General features: G+C 35.7%; 2 protein-coding genes and 1 long non-coding RNA gene across 7 annotated transcripts in view; all 3 read left to right on the top strand.

The window, feature by feature from the left end:
* Positions 1 to 10,230, top strand: part of LOC105207262 — a 38,634-nt gene extending 28,404 nt beyond the window's left edge. The window contains exons 4-9 of one of the 2 annotated variants that reach the window (XM_039450531.1): positions 7,998 to 8,159; positions 8,438 to 8,470; positions 8,866 to 9,012; positions 9,401 to 9,433; positions 9,525 to 9,647; positions 10,175 to 10,230. In XM_039450531.1, the coding sequence (XP_039306465.1) occupies positions 8,069 to 8,159; positions 8,438 to 8,470; positions 8,866 to 9,012; positions 9,401 to 9,433; positions 9,525 to 9,647; positions 10,175 to 10,215 (468 nt within the window). In that variant the 5' untranslated portion in view covers positions 7,998 to 8,068 and the 3' untranslated portion in view covers positions 10,216 to 10,230. Of the gene's footprint in view, positions 1 to 7,997; positions 8,160 to 8,437; positions 8,471 to 8,865; positions 9,013 to 9,397; positions 9,434 to 9,524; positions 9,648 to 10,174 lie in introns of both variants that reach the window. The other variant, XM_039450530.1, reaches the window with a different exon arrangement.
* Positions 2,855 to 4,914, top strand: LOC120358044. The gene is made up of 2 exons (XM_039450529.1): positions 2,855 to 4,234; positions 4,317 to 4,914. Exons 1-2 carry the CDS (start codon positions 4,188 to 4,190, stop codon positions 4,894 to 4,896), a joined length of 627 nt encoding a protein of 208 aa, XP_039306463.1. The 5' UTR covers positions 2,855 to 4,187; the 3' UTR covers positions 4,897 to 4,914.
* Positions 10,231 to 11,753: 1,523 nt separating the features above from the next.
* On the top strand, positions 11,754 to 17,560 carry LOC113006298. Of its 4 annotated transcripts, none has more exons than XR_005575083.1 (6): positions 11,754 to 14,789; positions 14,923 to 15,161; positions 15,653 to 15,694; positions 16,079 to 16,205; positions 16,281 to 16,446; positions 16,733 to 17,560. It is a non-coding gene; the product is annotated as an uncharacterized LOC113006298 (long non-coding RNA). The 4 variants fall into 4 exon arrangements; XR_005575081.1 differs by having other exon boundaries at positions 14,904 to 15,161; XR_005575082.1 differs by having other exon boundaries at positions 14,899 to 15,161.
* The last annotated feature ends 2,527 nt before the right edge of the window (positions 17,561 to 20,087 follow it).

The raw sequence follows: 20,087 nt of genomic DNA, 5'->3' as shown, positions 1-20,087 counted from the left end.
TGACAGATTTTTGATCCACGCATAGTGGCCAAGATTATCGTTTCGTGGATCTTGTACGTACAGCAAGTTGATATGCCTCTCTTTCTTGTCGCTGGTGAGCCGTATCGGAAGAACGCTTAAACTCTTTCCTTCCTTTTCGACACTGTACACGTTGATCGAGACACTGTTCAGACGTTCAAATTTTGCAATGTCTTTTAGCGCCACTGGAAACTCTATACCGTTGAAGTGAAGTACTGTGGCGTAATGTGGATAAGAAGATGTTCGGTCCGTATGACGTTCGACTGGATGCAGAGCAGCCACGACTGACCACACAAAACACGCATTGTCTTTAGATTTCACGTTGATCACTGCTCGTTTCAGCATTATTTCACGTGGTAATGTGATGTTACACCCCGCGTGCAAGGGATTATGTTTGTTAATGTTCACCGTCAAATTTAAGATTCGCAACAATTTCCATCCGCTATCACGTTCCTGGAACTCATCGATCATCGCTAACGTGACTTCAATGACGCGTTGCTCGTACCACTCGTGTAGATTTAAAGTGTGATAAAGTTCACAGTTTTTAGTGGCAACATTTTTATTGTCACGTTCACCACAAATGTTCGTAAACTCACCAGTGAACACGGTGTTCACTTTTACACTATTATGTTCTCGTATAGCATCCCCAACTCGCTTGATCACAATTTCCCGCGCATCTTCAAAAAACTGGCGCGGTTCAATGTGTTTAGAATTAATTACCGCACCGGTCAGAACATGATTCTTAAACGCGGTATCAATTTCTCGCCAAACGAGTCTTTCCGCGTTATCACTAGTACCCGCGTAATCACTACCAACGTGCACAAAACGTCTCTCTAACAGAGTCTTTTCACCCGCGAGTCGCGCGATCCTCGCTACCACAGATTGTCTATATCCAACGGTGAGCCGAGGACGCTTAGCGCGACTAAGTTCTTCGAGCTGCTCGATGCACTCTTCACATCGTTGCAGCCACGCGAAACACTGCACCAAGGTAGTAATAGCACGGCACTGCTCCAATAATTGAAGTTCCATTTGTTCGAGATGCTCCATTTTTGAATAAATCGGAGAAAAAAAAACACACAAAAAAAATAAACACTGATAAATATATAATTTTTAAATAGTTCAATTTGTACAAATGTAGCACAAATTACATGGCATAATTTGGTACAACGGAGTGTCACATTCTGTACAATATCTCTTGTAAATATCTGCAACTTTGCGAATCCTGTGTCTACGAACAGCACAGGCACCTTCAAATTCTGCACGCAAACTTACTACACATTTGGAGCAGTATTTATGATGTGGGTAGTCTCTCTCGATGAAAAAAATATATATCACGCACATTTTTTTAGAGTCATCAAAGGTGTTTATCTCTGTCTGTTTGAAATCTTGAAACTTTCCTCCTTGAAGCTGTTTGTCAAACGTTTCTTCATCAGTATCACTTTCATAATTGGAATCGTCAGAAAGAACGTGGTCGAAATCTTCTTCTTCTTCTTCTACTTCAAAATCTTCGTCAAAATCTTCATCAAAATCATCAAAATCATCCATTAATTCATCTTCTATTTCCTCTTACAGCACTATATTTTCTTCTTGTTCCATCTTCGTGAGAAAAAAAGAAAAACTAACATTTGAAATCTTCTTCTTATAGAACTTCTCACAAAACTTCTTACTGATCTTCTGATGAAACTTCTTGCTGAATTTTTCATTAAACTTTCAACTCAAAACTGACCGAGAGTAACTCAGACTTCTCGGTTTTATACTGAGTTAGGACAATTAAAGTACACATTTTTGAAAAAATGTATGACTCATCTTGACGTTGTCAAGATAAAATAAGTTCAATGTTTTTCAGAAAGATAACATTCGACATGGAACAAATCTTTTTCAGCTTTTATTAATTTTAAGAGATAGTCATATATCATTATAATTTTATGTTTTATAGTAGGGCCTGCATAGAAAAGTAACCCATAAAAATAAGTTATGTTAATCTGAGCTGATTTCTTATCTCAAGATAAAATGATATAATACAATATTATTTTAAAAACCATTGCAATAGTATATTATCTTGCATTTTACAATTTTATTAAAATTTTCTTTTAAAAGCAGATATTCACATGCCATTTCATGTTTTGTGGGGGTCTGCATTGAAAAGCACCCCATAAAGATAAATCATATCAATTTTAAAAAGAGCTGATTTCTTATCTGAAGATAAAATGGTACAATAGATTTTCCATTATTTTTTCTTCCTATGACTAAGTTGAATAAAACTTCTTTGGAGATTTTCTTTTCAATAAGTAATATCTATGAGAAATTTCTACGTTTAAATGATATCACTTTAAGAATTTTCCAGAATGTACGATGTGATATTGCTAGCTCTATAAATTAGGAATACTGACAAGGGGAGACTACAACGTGATACCAATCGATTTTGTCGAAACTCCGTGTATCGATAGAGTATCATGTCAAGTGTTTCAGGGTAAACGGATAAGACGCACTTCTCAAGCGTTCGCGAGAATATCGAGATTAAAGAACCCCAAGCGCTATATTAACACATGGTGTAGAGCATAAAATCGAAGAGCGCGTAGCTCAGCGGTTAAGTACTAGACTCGTAACGGCAACGTTGCTGGTTCGAGTCTCGATATTTTTTTTTTTTTTTTTACAAGGAAATGTAATTATTAACATATTATTAATATATTATTATTAATACATACACAGAAAATAAATGTAAATACATTTTATTCATTCATTGCATATTAAAAAAGCACATTTTTCTACATATTACGAAGGAAAAAATTAAATAAATGTAAATGTAAAATAATAGTAAATGGTCAGTGCTATGCAAATAAATAATCATAAAAAATTAATGTAAAACATATTTTATTCATCGGTGGAAGTAGATGGAACAGTACATGTTGAAGGATGATATTTATCATAAAAACAAGCGAAACAATAATTCGCACGACAATGTGCGCATCGTATAAAACCTACATTTTTACAATCGCATGACTTTTTTAAAATGTCTAACGGAAAACATACTTCGTTGACATTCATGAAAACTTCTCTCTCATCTGTTAATTTTGATGCAAACCATGCATATCGTAACATGTTTTCAAAAATAGGAGCAGACAGTTGGTGATGTACAATTGCATGAATTTTGATGCAATCTTCACGAGACGCTATTTCACGTTTTTGTTCTATTAAAAATGAACAATTTTGTAGGCGCTTGATAAGATTTTTAACTTGTCTGTAAAAGTACACATCACACGGTTGACATAGCGGTGTGCATTTTGGAGGAATAACTTTAATTGTACATGTTCCTACATTGTTATCATCTTGAAAAATGTCATCATATAATGCAGGATTTGTTTGACCGCCCCACGAATCTATTAATAAAAGAAATTTCTCATGTTTTACATACGGTGATAACACTTCTTTTAAAAACTGTGTATACAGATATGTTGTAAGTTTTATGTATTAATAATAATATATTAATAATATGTTAATAATTACATTTCCTTGTAAAAAAAAAAAAATATCGAGACTCGAACCAGCAACGTTGCCGTTACGAGTCTAGTACTTAACCGCTGAGCTACGCGCTCTTCGATTTTATGCTCTACACCATGTGTTAATATAGCGCTTGGGGTTCTTTAATCTCGATATTCTCGCGAACGCTTGAGAAGTGCGTCTTATCCGTTTACCCTGAAACACTTGACATAATACTCTATCGATACACGGAGTTTCGACAAAATCGATTGGTATCACGTTGTAGTCTCCCCTTGTGAGACTACAGCGAAGATAAGAATAGATTGTTTTGCTGTTCCCTACATGGTAGATACAATTATCATACATTTATAGACATATCAAATTATAATAGTAACTGTGATCATGATACAATCTCAAAGCTTTATACACGCAACCATGTGATTCATGGCAAGCTTTCTGACATAATGAAACTTCATCAGTGGACCTTCATTATGATAATCTGTACTAAATACGAAGAAGTGTCGTAAAAAATTTATTTTATTAAATATATGGAGGGGATTACAAAGTAGAAGAGGGGATTATAAAATAAAGGAGGGGATTATATAATAAAAAGGAAGCAAGAAAAACTCTACCGCATCAGTCGCTCAGTGAACAGTTGAAAACTTTCAGAAAAAAATATATACGAGAAGAAGATGGACTACTACGTGCCGCTTCAACAGGACGAAATGTGTGAAAAAGTGTAAGTATTTATAATTTTTATACATTTTTTATATTTTGTTTCCGTTTTTGCAACTAACTTATCCATATTTTTTTATTTACAGAACATTGCCACGGTATACGCCTCACATTTTGGGGAGGAGATTGGCATTGACGTCCACAGCGTATAAATATCTCGACATTAGAATCAGCGTAGGACCAACATCGTTTGTGGAGATACTTATTGGTGACAATCGAGGCAATCAAATAATTCTGGCTCATGCAACGTGGACAGCACTGTTCCAGAAACGTGCGGACATTGAACGACTCGTGCAGTCGACTTCTCCTTCCTCAGCATTATCGATTCAAGATCTTATTGTACAACTCATTAAACTGCGTAATGAAAATATTGTTAAATTAACATTACGCGATACTTGCATGTATTTGAAACCAAAAACTGTACTTTTTCTGTTTGAGCTCGAACAATGCGTCGAGCATATATATTACTCTTTATATCAATATACATATACAGTGAGCGAAAAATATAAACATTTTGTAACCCTTTTACGCCAAAATTATGTTAATAATAAATGCGATGCGGCAAAACTCTTGCGAGAAAAATATGATAAAACTTCGCTTTTAGAATGTGAAATGTTAGCTTACGCTTTAGATAATATTGTACATGATGCATTACATGACAAATAAATAAGAAAAAAATTGAAATATTGTAACGATGTCTTCAATATTATCTTTCCTATTCAACTATTGTCCCTTAAAAGATAAAACATTAGTCACACCATATTCAAGCGAGAACAATGTGTGCGGGCGAGAGAAAAAGAAAACCATGTACAATAGCTGTAACGTGTGCGAGTGAGAACGCGCAGGGGAAAGGGAGAGAGAGAGTGATACGTTTATTCCCAAATTATGTTATTTACTAAACTAATTTTTTAATAAATTAATATAAAATTTATATTAAATTGATATTAGGTTAATATTAACCTAATATAAACATAATAAAAATTTATATTAATTTATTAAAAATTAGTTTAATAAATAACAATTTGGAAAAAAATTATTTTAATTATTAGTTTGATATAAAAAATTATTTTAAATAATAATCTGATATAAAAATTATTTTAATTATTAGTTTGATATAAAATTAATATAAATATAATTAATTTAATTAATAGTTTGATATAAAATTAATATAAATTTAATTAATTTAATTAATAAGGGGGGGGGGACTCCCTTCCCCATCCCACTCTTCCTCCCGTGTCACGTGACTTCCCCCACCCCAAATTGGGTTAGAACCGGCCCCTTATATCTACTATCATACGACACAAGCATCGTCAGTGATGACGAATTTCAAATTAACCCGCATCCGGAAAATATGCATTTGCCTTTGGCAGGTGAACTGTGTAAATGGGCAAATGAATTTCAAATTAATCAAAATGCATTAACATCATTATTACAAATTCTGTCAAGACATGGGCATAATGATTTACCTCGGGATGCGCGAACACTTTTGAATACCCCAAGACCAGGTACTCATAATATTAAAACTCTTTCCAAAGGTCAGTATCTTCACTACGGCTTATTAAAAGCGCTTACATCAATTGGTAGTCGCTTTCCTCATGCTTTTAATTATCAGGATATAATTCATTTGGACATAAATATTGATGGCTTACCAATTTCGAAAAGCTCAAAGAGTCAGCTTTGGCCGATTTTAGGCAGGATTTCTGATTTGCCATTTGCACCATTCGTCATCGGTGTTTATCATGGTTACCAAAAAGCTCCTTTATGCGAATTTCTTCAACCATTTGTGATGAATATTTAAATTTAAAAAACAATGGATTCTTTATCAACGAACAGCCCCGACAAATCAATATCCGTGCTGTCATTTGTGATGCTCCAGCTCGAGCATATGTTACTTGCACAAAATCGCACAATGGACACTTTGCCTGTGGGAAATGCACTGTAACGGGCGAAACAATAAATAGACGAATGATTTTTTTAGATACTAATGCTCCACTCCGAACCGATATTGATTTTATTAACAGATCGCAACCTGAACATCACCTTCAAGGTGTTTTATCGCCATTTGAAGTGATTTCAGTTCCAATGGTGAGTCATTTTCCTGTAGACTACATGCATAATTCTTGTCTCGGTATAAACAAGCAACTTCTGAAATTATGGCTAGACAGATCAAAAATTTCCAGAGTGATGCAAGGTCATCTTAATGTTTTGTCTGATGCACTGAAAACTGTGTCAAAATGTATTCCAACAGAATTCGCTCGAAAATATTTTGATTTGGATGATTTTCACAGATGGAAAGCGACTCAACATCGCACTTTTCTTCTATATTTAGAACCGCTGGTTCTTAGAAATGTGCTACCTAATGAAAAATATCTACATTTTAATACCTTAAATTGTGCGATGAGAATTTTATGTAGCATTGACGATTATGAAAGGAACAACGAATATGCACATGATCTTTTGGTATATTTTGTTCAAAACATGAGCATTCTGTATGGACCACAAAATGTTACTTATAACATGCATACTTTAATACATTTACCTGCTGATGCAAAAAGATTGGGACCCCTAGATTCTTTTAGTGCTTTCCCATTTGAAAACTATCTTTTCACTCTAAAAAAACTTCTCAGAAAATTTGATAAACCGTTACAACAAATTTGTAACAGGTTAAATGAACAATCATTATTTCCTGCAGAAAATCAGCGGTTTTATAATCAGCAGTATCCTCAGCTGCAGAAAAAGATCAATTTACCATTAGGTTGCTGTAACGCACATGGTCAAATAAAATTTTCTTCGTTTGTCTTGACAACAAAAAAATATAATAACTGCTGCTACATCGAGGAAAACAATATCACAAGCATTGTTTGCATTTCGAATATTGGTTATTATCGTGAAATTCCAACAATTATTGGTCAAAAGTTTACAAATATTTCAACGTTACCTAATTATCCTTGTGATTCAGGAAATTTAGGTATATATGTTGTTACAGGCTTATCGGCCTTACAAATGTGGCCAGTTTCTTTAATAAAAAATAAAGCATTCCAAATGAATTTTGAAAATGATTCAACATACCTCGTATTTCCCTTATTACATCACAAATTTTAATTTCAATTAAAAACAAAAGTAAAATATTATATATATTGTACATACGTTATTGTTAAAATTATAATTATTTGAATAGAAAATTCAATAACAGCTTGATCTTTGTAACATTATATACTATTTTCACATTATTTTCATATTATAGTATTAAAATATGCATGTTATAAGAAGTACAGATAATGAACGTATTGATGCTGCTCTAAAAATGTTATTTGTAAAGGTGTGGTACGTTGTTATTGGCGACGAGTGGTGCTCTGTTGTACCCAACTCATGGGTCTTCGAAAGCGATTCAGTGATTTGGTGGCCACCGAAAGGTATCATTGTCACCACAGCAATATCAAAGAAAATACAGCCCAACGATACATGGAGTTTAACTCCATACAAACAGTTGATTGGCCCATTTGAGTTACACATTATGTATCTAGAACAATAAATATTATATTAAATGAGTGCATATAAATTCATGCTAAATATATAATGATTTTTAATGATAAATCAGGCATGAAGTTTTGCATACGCATAGTATTTGAATTATATTAGATTATTAAATTTGACAGATTTATACGTTTCTGCATTATGATTTGCAAAAAATGTTACTTTAAAAATATGTGTGGTTTAAAATAATGTTTTGCATTAAACATACATATGTGTTACATTATGTTTGACAGATTCTTTTCAAGGAGCTCGGAAAATCGAGAAGAAATCAGCAGATATCTCATCGGATGCTGATACTGATGCTATGCGTGCTGCATTTGATGAACCATCCAAACGGCCGAAAAAAGCTAGAAAACTCTCCTCCGATGAGTCTGACACCTCTGATGCCAGTTCCTGTAAGTTAAAAAAGAAACTACTATTTATTTGTGATACATATATTTGTAATTTACATTAATGCAAAAATAAAAAAACCTATAAAACAATTTGCTTCATAAAGATTTAAAGAATGTTCGTAGTATAACTAACATATCATAAGATATCTTTTAATTGAAATATCTTATGAGCTGTCATTTATAACAAATATTTTTTGAATCTTTATGAAGCAAACTAGTTTTATATGTAAAGTGGTTTTTTATTTTTCTGATCATTATATATATCAATTTCTGTATTACAGGTAATATGCCACCAATTTCCCAACAACGTAAAGGTAAGACATCATTTACAATCATCCATATCAAAAACACTGGTAATTTTGTAAAATACCCCCACCACCTCTGATTTTAATAAAATTAGTTACATCTGGTCGGTGTGACAGATATCCTAACCTTAATAGTTGTCAACTTTAGTGCGTGATATCTCGGTTTGCGAGGAAATCCGACACTTTTTTTGCCAGATTTGTTCATTTCTGGCAAAAACGCGTCGAATGAGTCTAATTTTATCAAAATCGGAGGTGGTGGGGATATTCTACATAATTACCAAATTATTATTTGAAAATGTAACTATAAACACTTACAGTAATACAATAGGTAGGGTTGTTTTGCACGAATTAATCATATATTTTTATTGATGATACTATTCTTAATTTTATTTTAATTTTTGCAGAAAATACACCAAAAACATTTTCCACGATATCCCTACCAAAATGTTCGTACATTAAATCAAAGCAACGATGCGAAGGTAATTTAACCAAGGCATCACAATCACAAATGAATAAGTGTGCTACATTCTCATCCAACTATGAAAAGACTTGTAAGTTTATGTAAAGGCTTTTTTACCTGTGTTGTCAGGATCTTATGATATGATTGAGAAATTGACCAGTAGGTATCACGTCTAAAAAGCGGTTGATTTGAAATTTAAAGCGGTAGATTATAAATTTCAGAAGTTTCATGTAATACATAAAACTTATATTTAGAAAAAGTTATTATTATTATAAATAATACAATGAAAAAACGGTAGACCTAGCAACACTGCTTTCTACAGTAAGCTATTAGTTAGTATTATAAGTCACAAGCAATAAGAATTGATAAATTACAGTCAAATATTCTCTTTAAATTTGACTGCGATTGGTCACTTTTTTTCTAATTATAACAATCATCATTGCTATCAATTGTGTATAATTTTGTTTGTTTTGCAGTAGACTCTACTCCGAAACGGATCAATGATTTGAACGGTATGAAAAATTATTTGACTTGAGTAATACAGCTATGTGTATATATATTCACTTGGAAATCCTATTTGTAACTTTATTTAAATTTTTGTAGAAAAGCAACACAAATCTAAAAAATTGTCCGGCATCTCGTCAGCTAATTTTGGGAAAACCAAGCCTACAATGATGGAGCGTCATCAAGAATGGCACGATGAATGTTACCTATCTGACATACAAGGTATACATACACAGTATCAATAATTTAAATATAAATGTATATAATGTTAATATTAAAATGTAAAACGTTATTACGATTTCTTAAAATCATAGTTTCTTAAAAAAATAATAAATTTATTTCTAAGTTTTATTAGTATCCAGTATCTAGTATACAGTATTGCTTCGTAAGTGCTGCATAAAAGCTATTATCACGAAATCTTATTTATTCTTTAATGCAAGTAAAAGTCATGATTTAATAATAATAAAAAATGATTTTGATAAGAAAAACATTGTTATGAAACAAAGAAATTTGCAAACATAGTTCAACATAATATATATTTTTTATTATATACAGGGTGTTTCAGACCACCCGTACACCCCTTTTCTCTTCGCAGGATTAGGACAATCAAAAATATGTTCAGACGAAAGTTGTAGGGTTTCAAAAGATCTATTCAATGATCTTATCAGTTTGACCTTGGATGGCGTCGCCAAGGTCAGATCGAAATCACATTAAGTTTTTTAAATGGAACACCCTATTTTTGATTCCAGAATCTAATAGCTGGTGTCAAGACCTTTCCAAAACACTATAAGAATGTTTATTTTCGTTGACTACTTTCCGAGTTGTGCGGCTTGAAAGTTACACTACCGCCAGCATCAGCATTACTCAAGATGTACCATGTGGTGGTTACTTAGTCGGATTTAATCTTGTGTGTGGGTGTATGCATACGTGCATGCGTATGTGTATGGGGGAGGAAAAGGGGAGTCAAAGTTTTATGTACTCTGCTTTTGTTTATTAACTGGATTGATTATGTTTGATGATCAATCATGTCCAGATTGACTGTATGCATTTTCCCGTGCTTAGCATTATCCAGAATGAACGACGTGGACGTGACGAGAATTTCATCCCATTGGGGTGCTTGATTCACGTGAGTCCCCTTGCCTCTCACGTTTGGGGTGCTTGATTCACGTAAGTCACGCAGTTGATACCTGTCTTGAATCATTATCGTTTTGCGAAAAACAATCTACCCCCACATATCGGGGATCATGTATTTGAAAACAGATCATATTTATTTCATCTACGTTCTTATACGTTTCTTTCACGTTGTCAGACCGCGAAAACGTGTCGTGACATGTTCGAGTGATAACAATGATATTATTGGAAAGAGGGGAAACTTCCCCTTCTCCTTCTTAGAAAATTCCAGTAACATTAATCACAAAAAAATACGTCATGTGCAACGGACCGTGAAAAAACGTGTCGTGACATGTTCTAGTGATAACAAAAAAATTACTGAAAAGAGGGGAGGGATTTCCCCTTCTCCTTCTTCAAAACTTTCAGTAACATTAATCGCAAAAAAGAAGCGTCACAATTTGCAATCAGTCTTGCATCAGTTGCTCGTTCGAACGGTTTAGACAACGCAACGCTCTTGAAATAAGCGCAATGGCACTTTATTACGTTCCGATTGAAACGTGTGATAAACCGTAAGTATCATTGTATACATACAAATTATATTTTTTTATTCAATTACTTTTTATTGTACGTTTCACTCATCTCCATTTCTTTTCAGCACGTCTTCAGATTTGCGGTATACGCCGCGCATTCTAGGCAGAAAGTTCTCGTTAACCTTAACATCCTACAAATGGATTGATATTGACATCAGCGTGACATCAGATTCATGCTCTGTGGAGATATCGCTCGGCGATACACGCTGCAACCGGATTATTCTACCATACAGAACATGGAGAACTCTGATCGAGAAACGTGTTGACATCGAGCGATTCGTCCAGTCAACGGAGACAACATCATCGTTAACGATACACGACCTTACCATGCAACTTGTTAAACTGAACGAACAAAGTATTGTTAAATTAACGTTGCACAATGCATGTATTTATCTCAAGCCTGCAACCGTGCTATTCTTATACGAGCTAGAGCATTGCAAGGTCCGTGGATTGGCGTTGGAGGGGAAGGAAGGTCGTTGCATCCACTTCAACGATGTGGAACGAAAATGGCGGCGGCCATACTTTTACTGCACACTCGCTCACTCACACAACTAATAGCTGTAGTACCTTACTATCTACGTACATACACTAACACTGACTCGCTGTCTCGAAAATGGCGGCTATGCAACGACCTTCCTTCCCCTCCAACGCCAATCCACGGACCTTGGAGCATTGCATTGAACATGTATATTTTACGTTATATCAAAGCATCGCTATCGTGACTGAGAAATTTAAATATTTCGTAAACTTTTTGCGTCAAAATTGTGTCGTGAATAAACGCGAAGCTATACATATGTTGCGCAAATCTTATGATAAGAGTTCGCAGATCGAGTGTGAATTAATTGCTTATGCTATTGATATTATTGTACACGATGCATTGTACACTGAATAAAATAAATGCATTTAAACATACGCTCAGAAATTACTTTCTCTCATCATTTCCACATTATAAAACGGTGGTCTCGCGTCAAGTGACGTCAGGCTTCTCTATCGAGAGACAGTATATAATATAAAATATAATATAAAAAAAAGATAGATACTTTTCGGAACGAGGAGTGACAAACGGTGGTGAGTTGTGCTGGCAACGATATTGTATACATTAGCCAGCATACAGTTGCGGCGTATGTTTCATCTTATTCTTTGACCGTCATACAATACTTTTGAGATTAGACGCAACTGTAAATATGCACTGCGACGGAAGATGCTCTCGCACAGCCCTTTGCTTTTCAGTCTTGATCGCGCTCTCGCTTCAATACTATCGGGAGTGATAAGTGAGTTAAAAATGAATTCAGAACTCTGCAATGAACTTGAGTTGATGCAGGATTACCTGCACAGAGTTCTTTGTCTTCTCCCCGTCCATACATTGGACAGAATTATCGCTGCCGCGGAATCCGTCCTTCACGGACATCCTCCTCCTCAAGACGATATATATATTAGAAATTTATTTAACATTTTCACCTTACTCCCATCATTTATTGTGATGATGTTTTGGGACATATCCCGACGCATCTTGATAGAGGATGCGGAGGAAGCCCAACAGATCCGGGTAGAAAATGTGGTGCGAGAAGAGGAGGAGGAGGAGGAAGTGGTGATGGTAGAAGTGGAGGAAGAAGTAGACATGATGGAGGAGGGGGATGACAATCCAATATTTTTTCTATCCTCTTCCCCCCGAGGACGAGGACGAGGACGAGGACAAGGACGAAGCCGCGGAGGAAGCCGCGGACGGGGAAGTCGGGGACGGGGACAACAATGACAATAGTGGTGGTGGTGGTGGTGGTGGTGGTGGTGGTGGTGGTTGTGGTGGTGGTGGCGGCGGCGGTAGTGGCGGCAGTGTTGGTAAAAAGGCAACGGTGACGATATATATTGCATTAATCAGCATACAGTTGCGTCTACTCTCAAAAAGTATTGAATGACGGTCAAAGATTAAGATGAAACGTACGCCGCAATTGTAAATACGCGCTGCGACGGAGGACTCTCTCGCAGCCCTTTGTTCCTCAGTCGTAGCCGTGCTCTCAATCCGTGAGGTACTTCGCCGCAAGTGAGTGATCTTAAGTGCGTAATAGAAAGTAATAATAATAAATATGGAATTTGGAGAAGAATCAATGCAGGAGTACCTGCACAATCTCTTCTCCCGCTTCCCCAACGATATTCTACGCGAAGTGCTTGAAACAACACGAGCTGTCCTAAACGGACATCCCCCTCCTCCTCCTCCTCCTGTATACAACGAGGAAAGCGAGGAAGAAGAGGAAGCTGAAGAAGAGGAAGCTGAAGAAGAAGAGGAAGGAGCCCAACTTTACGCTAATAACCTCTACGAGATTTTCTCTATTCTACCAGATTTTATATTAATACATATAATTTCAACGGTACAACTCATCCTCCACGAGGAGGAGGGGGAAGAGGACTATTAGTGGTGGTGGCGGGAAGGAGGACAAAGACGAAAGACGAAAGACATAATTAGTGGTGGTGGTGGTGGAGTGGTGGTGGAGTGGTGATGGGGTGGTGGTGGTGGCGGCGGGGTAGTGGCGGCGGCAGCGGCAGAAAGGTGACGGCGGGCCGCTGCGCTATCGATGGGGGTGGAGGCAAGTGAAGAAGGTGAGTCTCAAAAATATTTTTATATATATCCTTTGTCTCGCGCGGCGGCGGCGGCGGCGACAAAAGACAGTTCCGCGAATAATCACCGCGAATTTCAAGGGTGACGTCAGGCCCGCGATATTGCCCTGCGGTGACGTCAGGCCCGCGAATTATATATATTATGTCGGTTCTAACTCGGAAGCAATGAGGGTCCCCCCCCCATCCCCCCCTATCTACTTACATAAACAAATAACGGTTATTACTATCTACATAAATAGATAACGGTTATCACTGTTTATGTAAACAGATAAGGGTAAGTCCCGCCGCACCTACATTTTCCCCCGCGCACCTCATCCCCCCTCGTTACTCCGTAGTTAGAACCGGCATAGTCATACTACTTATATATAATTATATACCAAATCTTGCATTATTACATATCATTGTATATAATTATATATATTTTATTATATATGGCCATATTTGATCTATATATAATTATGTATAATCATATATAAAAAATTGTTTCCCGGGTAATGCTAAAAATTTGAATATTTCATAATTGCATGTACTCATTTCGTTTACGTAAAATCAGTAGCGTAAACCATGAAGTCTTATTACAAACTTTATTGACAATTTAATTGTTATATTTTTTCACATTATTTATGTATACAATGCAACTAAAATATTATTGTAATAAAATTGTTATTTCAGTTGTACACAGCATCCAAAGCGACCTATAAAACCGCCCAGACGGTACAAACGCACCTCAAGTGACTCTAACAAATATAAAAGATCTAAAAAATGTGATGAACAGTCTATGGAACAAATGCTAAGCCATGATATAAAAAAATCGTCGATATAAAAAAAAATGCAAACCAACGACACAGCAAGGGATTCGGAAAATTCTGAATCCTGTTCTTCCGAAACAGAATCGTTGGGTTCGGATAAAGGACAAGGTTCTTCCAAACCTGGTGTTCATTCCGCTTGCGAAAAGCATACAACTTTAGCTCCGTCAAATGTTAAGGTGGACAAAGAACGATTTCATTACGCTCCTCTACAAACGTTTCAACCAAATGCTGTCCCATCTACATCAGTAAGCAATTCAAATAATTTATCTAGTTTAGTATATGCGCAGTATACAGATAATAGAAAAAATTATACGGAAGAATCATTTTGTCCAAGTGGAAATTCTTTCATGCAAGCTCAGCCAGGAACTGTTTTGCCAGTGATCGCAACATCGACAACGAGCTACCTGCCATCCCAGTCTTATGAAACACCAGCCTACGGTCCAATGGTCTTAAGCAGCCAGTCTAATGAAACGCCAACCAATGTTCCAATAACCTTCAGTAATCGTACTGAAAAAAATATACAAGTTTCCGAAAATCTACCAGTCAGCGAATCAATAAAAAATAATGCTTTGAGAAGAAACACATTCAATATGGCAGTACAGGAAGGATGCATAAATGTATGAAGATTCATATATTTTATAAAGAATATTCGATAAATAATATTTATATTCTACATGTACACCCAGCGTTATCGATTTTGTCCCTCGGACAATTTTCCAAACTGAGAAGTCGCTATCTTTCTACATATTTACAGTTCATGATTAACGTAAAGAACAATAAGCTCTACTTGTTTCATTAATCAAGAAGTGCAAGTATGAAAAAAGATGGAGACTTCTCACTTTGGAAAGTTTTCTGAGGAACAGAATTAATGACGCTGGGTGTACAGTGCGTTGCATTGATGCCTGTGGTATTATATCGATTTTAGGGACCACGTTTCTTTTTTTATTTTTACATTCATGACCGAATGCTGCGTCAACGATTACCGCAGCATTCGGTCATGAATGTAAAAATAACCAAGAAAGAAACGTGGTCCCTAAAATCGGTACCCCAGGCATCAATGCAACGCATTGTACGCTCGACAAATAATATTTGTATTCTATATGTACAGAAAATTGAATGCACGCTTTGACCAAGTAGACCGACAATTGCAGTAAGTTTTGACTAATCATCATTGAATTATTTCTCAACTACTTATTACATTATCAAAAAATTTATGAAATGCTGTCATGTTATATAAATATTTTTGCTAACTACAAAGCAAAGTAAGGTTTCAGAAGCTTAGATATTAATTTCAAAAGCATAAAAAAGTAATTAAAAAAACATATCAAAAAAATGTTTTGTATTTGTGATAATATTACTACTATATACGACGTTGTTTTTAATAATACATTTAATTCATTTAAAAAATCACCAATCCATTGTAATGAAAAATCATGAAAAACACTATATTTTTTAGTTTTTGAAGAGCATAGGTATACCCCTTTAAATGTCATAACGGTACATTTGTAAGATAACATATCATTTTTGTTTGCAGAAAATTAAACAATATTATTTCACGCCACATAGAGCACCGAATGCCAATAAAGCCGCAAATTCTACCATTTCAGTCGATCGAAGCGTTTCAAGAGTTCGAAAATAATGAAAATGTTTTTAATGAGATCGTGAGTTTCCGTTCACTTCTACATGTATTGTTCATATTTATTATAATTCTGCACATTAAATTTGATCATTTTCAGGTTGCCTACTTTAAATGGTTAGGCGGATATACGCTAAAGGATTGTGTGCATTATTGCATGACCGAGAGTCTTTCTAAAGAAATTAGTGAACATTTTACGTGGTGGGAAAATGAAAAGAAGAAAAAGCTATCACTATATAAAAGCAAGTTTATTCAAGCAATATACAGTACGTATATATAATGTATGACGTTCCTGGCTAAAAAGCTGATCAATTGGGAATGTCGGAAGTATCGGTAATCCGATGTCACTGATACATTTTCAAAACTCTATTCCTTAAAAAAATGCAAAGAATAAAAAATCAAGTTTTTCAAATTTTTAGCCTAAACGACCTTAACGTCTAACAAAGTTTATGCTTGCAATAAGAAGTCGACATTTTGTTTAAGGAAATAAAATTTTTTATATATAAAAAATTATAATCTTAATAAATATATTTTATAACTCCTCTGTTACAGAAGCAGTGTTACAAAATTCAAGTTTTCCATCACCAACTCGAAATTTGTTACAAGAAAATGTTTCAGAATCTCTTCGGGTAATTAAGCAAAAAAAAAGAAACATGTTCAGAGAGGAGAATCCGGAGAATATCGGTAATCGCAAACGTCTTGAAAACGAAGCAGACGATTTATATAACGCAGACAATGTCTGCGTTATATAAATCGTCTGCTTCGTTTTCATTGTATACTTTGTACAATAACACTTTTTTATGTTGTTAAATATACAGGGTGTCAGGTAACTATCGCCCGTGGTTTCGTGGATTGATACCCAGCCAGAAATGATTAGTCGAATCGACGTCGATTCGACGTCGATGCGTCGATAAATGGTCGAAAACTAGTCAATATTTTTATCATTTTCTACTTTGTCATAAAAATTGTTTATTGAGTAATTGCGAATATTTTTGTAAAATTTCTATTAACTTTGTAACAACCCGTTTTTCTTGGATAGATATCGCGCACGGACGTAGCTCGTCGGGAATTCCAGGGCACGATCCGGGTTAAGAGAGAATTAGACTTGTGTGTTTGAACGTGTAAACTATGTACAAGTTTTATTGAGTGAAGGGACGAATACAATTGTCTTAAAGCTAGTATTTACAGAGGGTGCGTCACCGCCGATACGTCGTCGGCCGTATCGCGCGCGGGGTGACGGCTATCTTGATCGCGGCAATCGGGAATACCGTCGGGCAACGGTTTCGGCGCGGGGAACGTCGTCGGCGCGGTTGCCGCTTATTCACACGGCAGGTGCGTTGTTTACGCGGTCGGCGTTCTTTTCGGTGCGCCGGCGGCCTCGTGTTTTTCGGCCTTTCAAGTTCGCGTGCTCGGCTTTTCGCGGTCGTCAGCACGGAAGCGGGGTGCGGGTCGGCGCTCGGCCGAGCGTCCCTTTAAATCCGCAGCTGTTATGTTGCGATCTCGCTCGCAGGCAGGATGCGACGGCTACGTCGAGTACGCTCGACGGAGGCAAAGACGCTTTACCCCGTTTTTCTGTAGCCGCCGCGGTAGGATCGGATCGGTGTCGAGGAAAGCCGGTCGGGCAAGTACGCTTGCCTGAGCCCAAGACGCTTGAGCCCAGCTTCGGCGAGGAGAGACGGGTACGAGAGCGGTAGCCGTCGAGAACGCTCGACAGAGGCCAAGACACTTGACCCCAGGACTACCTCGGGAGACTTCTTCGGAGACTAGTCGGCGGAGTAGCGGTCCGAGCAGTCGGCGGAGAAGAAGCGCAGCATCTCGCTGCTCCGGCGCTTTTATACCCGCATCTCGAGACGTCGGGAACGTTCGGTGGCGGTTCGGTTCGTGTCGGAGCCAGCGTCCCCGCCGCTCGAGATCGGTTGCGTGGTGGGCGGACGGAGGCGAGTGAGCACGTCGCTAGCGCGTGCCGGTTTGGGGCCGGTGCGCGTGCGCGGCGCGGTCACCGCGACGTGCGGTTGCCTCGCTGCTCGCATTGGCGCGTTTGAAGTCGTTTATCGGCGCGTAGCGCCTCGTTTGACGCTCGGCGGATGTTCGGCCGGCGTTTTGCGGACGATGACCGGTCCGTCGGGGGGGTCGCGCGGAGGCGGTTTGTTACAACTTTTATTCAATTTTACGTAGATCAACATAAATTGGAAGGCAAAGTATATATTTTACTTTTTTATTACATTGTTTTTATGCACTAAAAAGTCGAGATATCGGAATGCGATATGTGTTCTTTTGCATACACAATTAAATCAACATATAGCCTGTATATAATCTTGATCTGCAAATTGTGTAGAGATGCATACATCATTTGCATGATTTAACAACTTTTTAATAGCAATAAATGGATCTTAAAAATTGTTACATTTGTTATAAAAGAATGACACTCGGGAAAAATTTTTTTATATATTATTATATAATTATGTACACTTATATGTAAAATATGTCCGTATATATAATTATATTATATGTAATTATATACAATTTTATATAATTATATGTATATTTATTTACATATAAAGATACATAACACTAATATAAATTACATGTAAGTATATGTAATCGTATATATTTATGTTTGGACGTATTTTATATATAAAATATTTTTTCCCGGGCATTTAAAATGAATATATCACTAAGCTGCACTAATATTTTTCATACACATGTATATTTATAATAATTTTTATATCTTTTAACATTTATAATTATTATAAGAATTCATCATATTTGAAATTTTTCTAAAGGAATTTTTAAAAACCTTAAATATTGTCAAATTTTATAAGCTTTCTATGTAAAATGAGAAAAAAGATTTTTTTATTATTTTTTTTATTATTATATTATTATATTATTATATTATTATTAAATATATTCCCGAAATGCGTCCACGTTATCGTGCAAACAAGGTTGATAAATTACGACTATTACTATTATCGAACGGCAGCGTACGGCAATATAAGTATGCATCACTTACGCTACGCTTTTAGACTTGGCGCGAATTGCAATTGTGTCTCTCGAATGGTTGCGTCTTACAGTTGAGTGAGCGCTCACTGTTATTGGTGTATTCTTCAAGAGCTAAAGGTCTTTGAATATTTTACAATGTTGATTTGATTTTATGTTTTAATTGTGAAATAGTTTGTTCTAGTTAAATAATGTTTTTTTTTATTTACATTATTATATTAGGTATATTATTTTTCACAAATGAAAGTAAAAGCCAAAGAAGAATTTAAAGTGAATGATAGTGAAGTATTGTATTCAGTTATGGCTGCAGCTATTAGTAATTCTCTTGCATGTAAATACAATTTTCGAGGCGATGGCAATCAAAAGAGACCTTTTTGCAAATTACTGTTGTGGGAAGTGATTATAGGTGAATACATATTACTTTATAAATTTTATTTGTATTTTTTATAATAGTAGGAAAATACTTTGTTTTCAAATATTTCTTATTTGTGTCTAGTAATTTTACACAAAACATTTTATTTCTAGGCGCAATTCATAACAAGAGACATAATGTATTTGTTACGGATTTATCATTATACATAGGGCAATGGTTAAAGAATGCTCTATATAAAAAACAAGATGATGAAAGTTTTGGAAGACGTGATACAAAATTCAAAGAAACAGATAAGCATTTCTAATTACATTTTGTTTGGCAAATACACATATGCATTTATATTTTCACTAAAATTTTATTCACATATTAAAGTAATATATTACAGTAATAAATAGCATTTCGATATTACTCAAGTTCATGTTAATATTACCTGTTATAATCTCATCTCTAGATATTCCCAGTGAGAAATGATGACAAAATCGACGTCAATTCGACATCGATTCGACATCAAAATCATCAAAATGATATTATTTCGAT

The sequence above is a fragment of the Solenopsis invicta genome, chromosome 6 (assembly GCF_016802725.1).
Source record: "Solenopsis invicta isolate M01_SB chromosome 6, UNIL_Sinv_3.0, whole genome shotgun sequence".
NCBI classification, from domain to species: Eukaryota; Metazoa; Arthropoda; class Insecta; order Hymenoptera; family Formicidae; genus Solenopsis; species Solenopsis invicta.
The sequence above is the reverse complement of the archived record's forward strand: the minus strand, read 5'-3'. Positions and strand labels throughout refer to the sequence as shown.

Coding starts and splice junctions, on each gene's coding strand:
- LOC120358044 (XM_039450529.1), top strand. CDS start 4,188: ATGGACTACTACGTGCCGCTTCAACAGGACGAAATGTGTGAAAAAGT. Junction 4,235..4,316: donor GACGAAATGTGTGAAAAAGT/GTAAGTATTTAT, acceptor TTTTATTTACAG/AACATTGCCACGGTATACGC.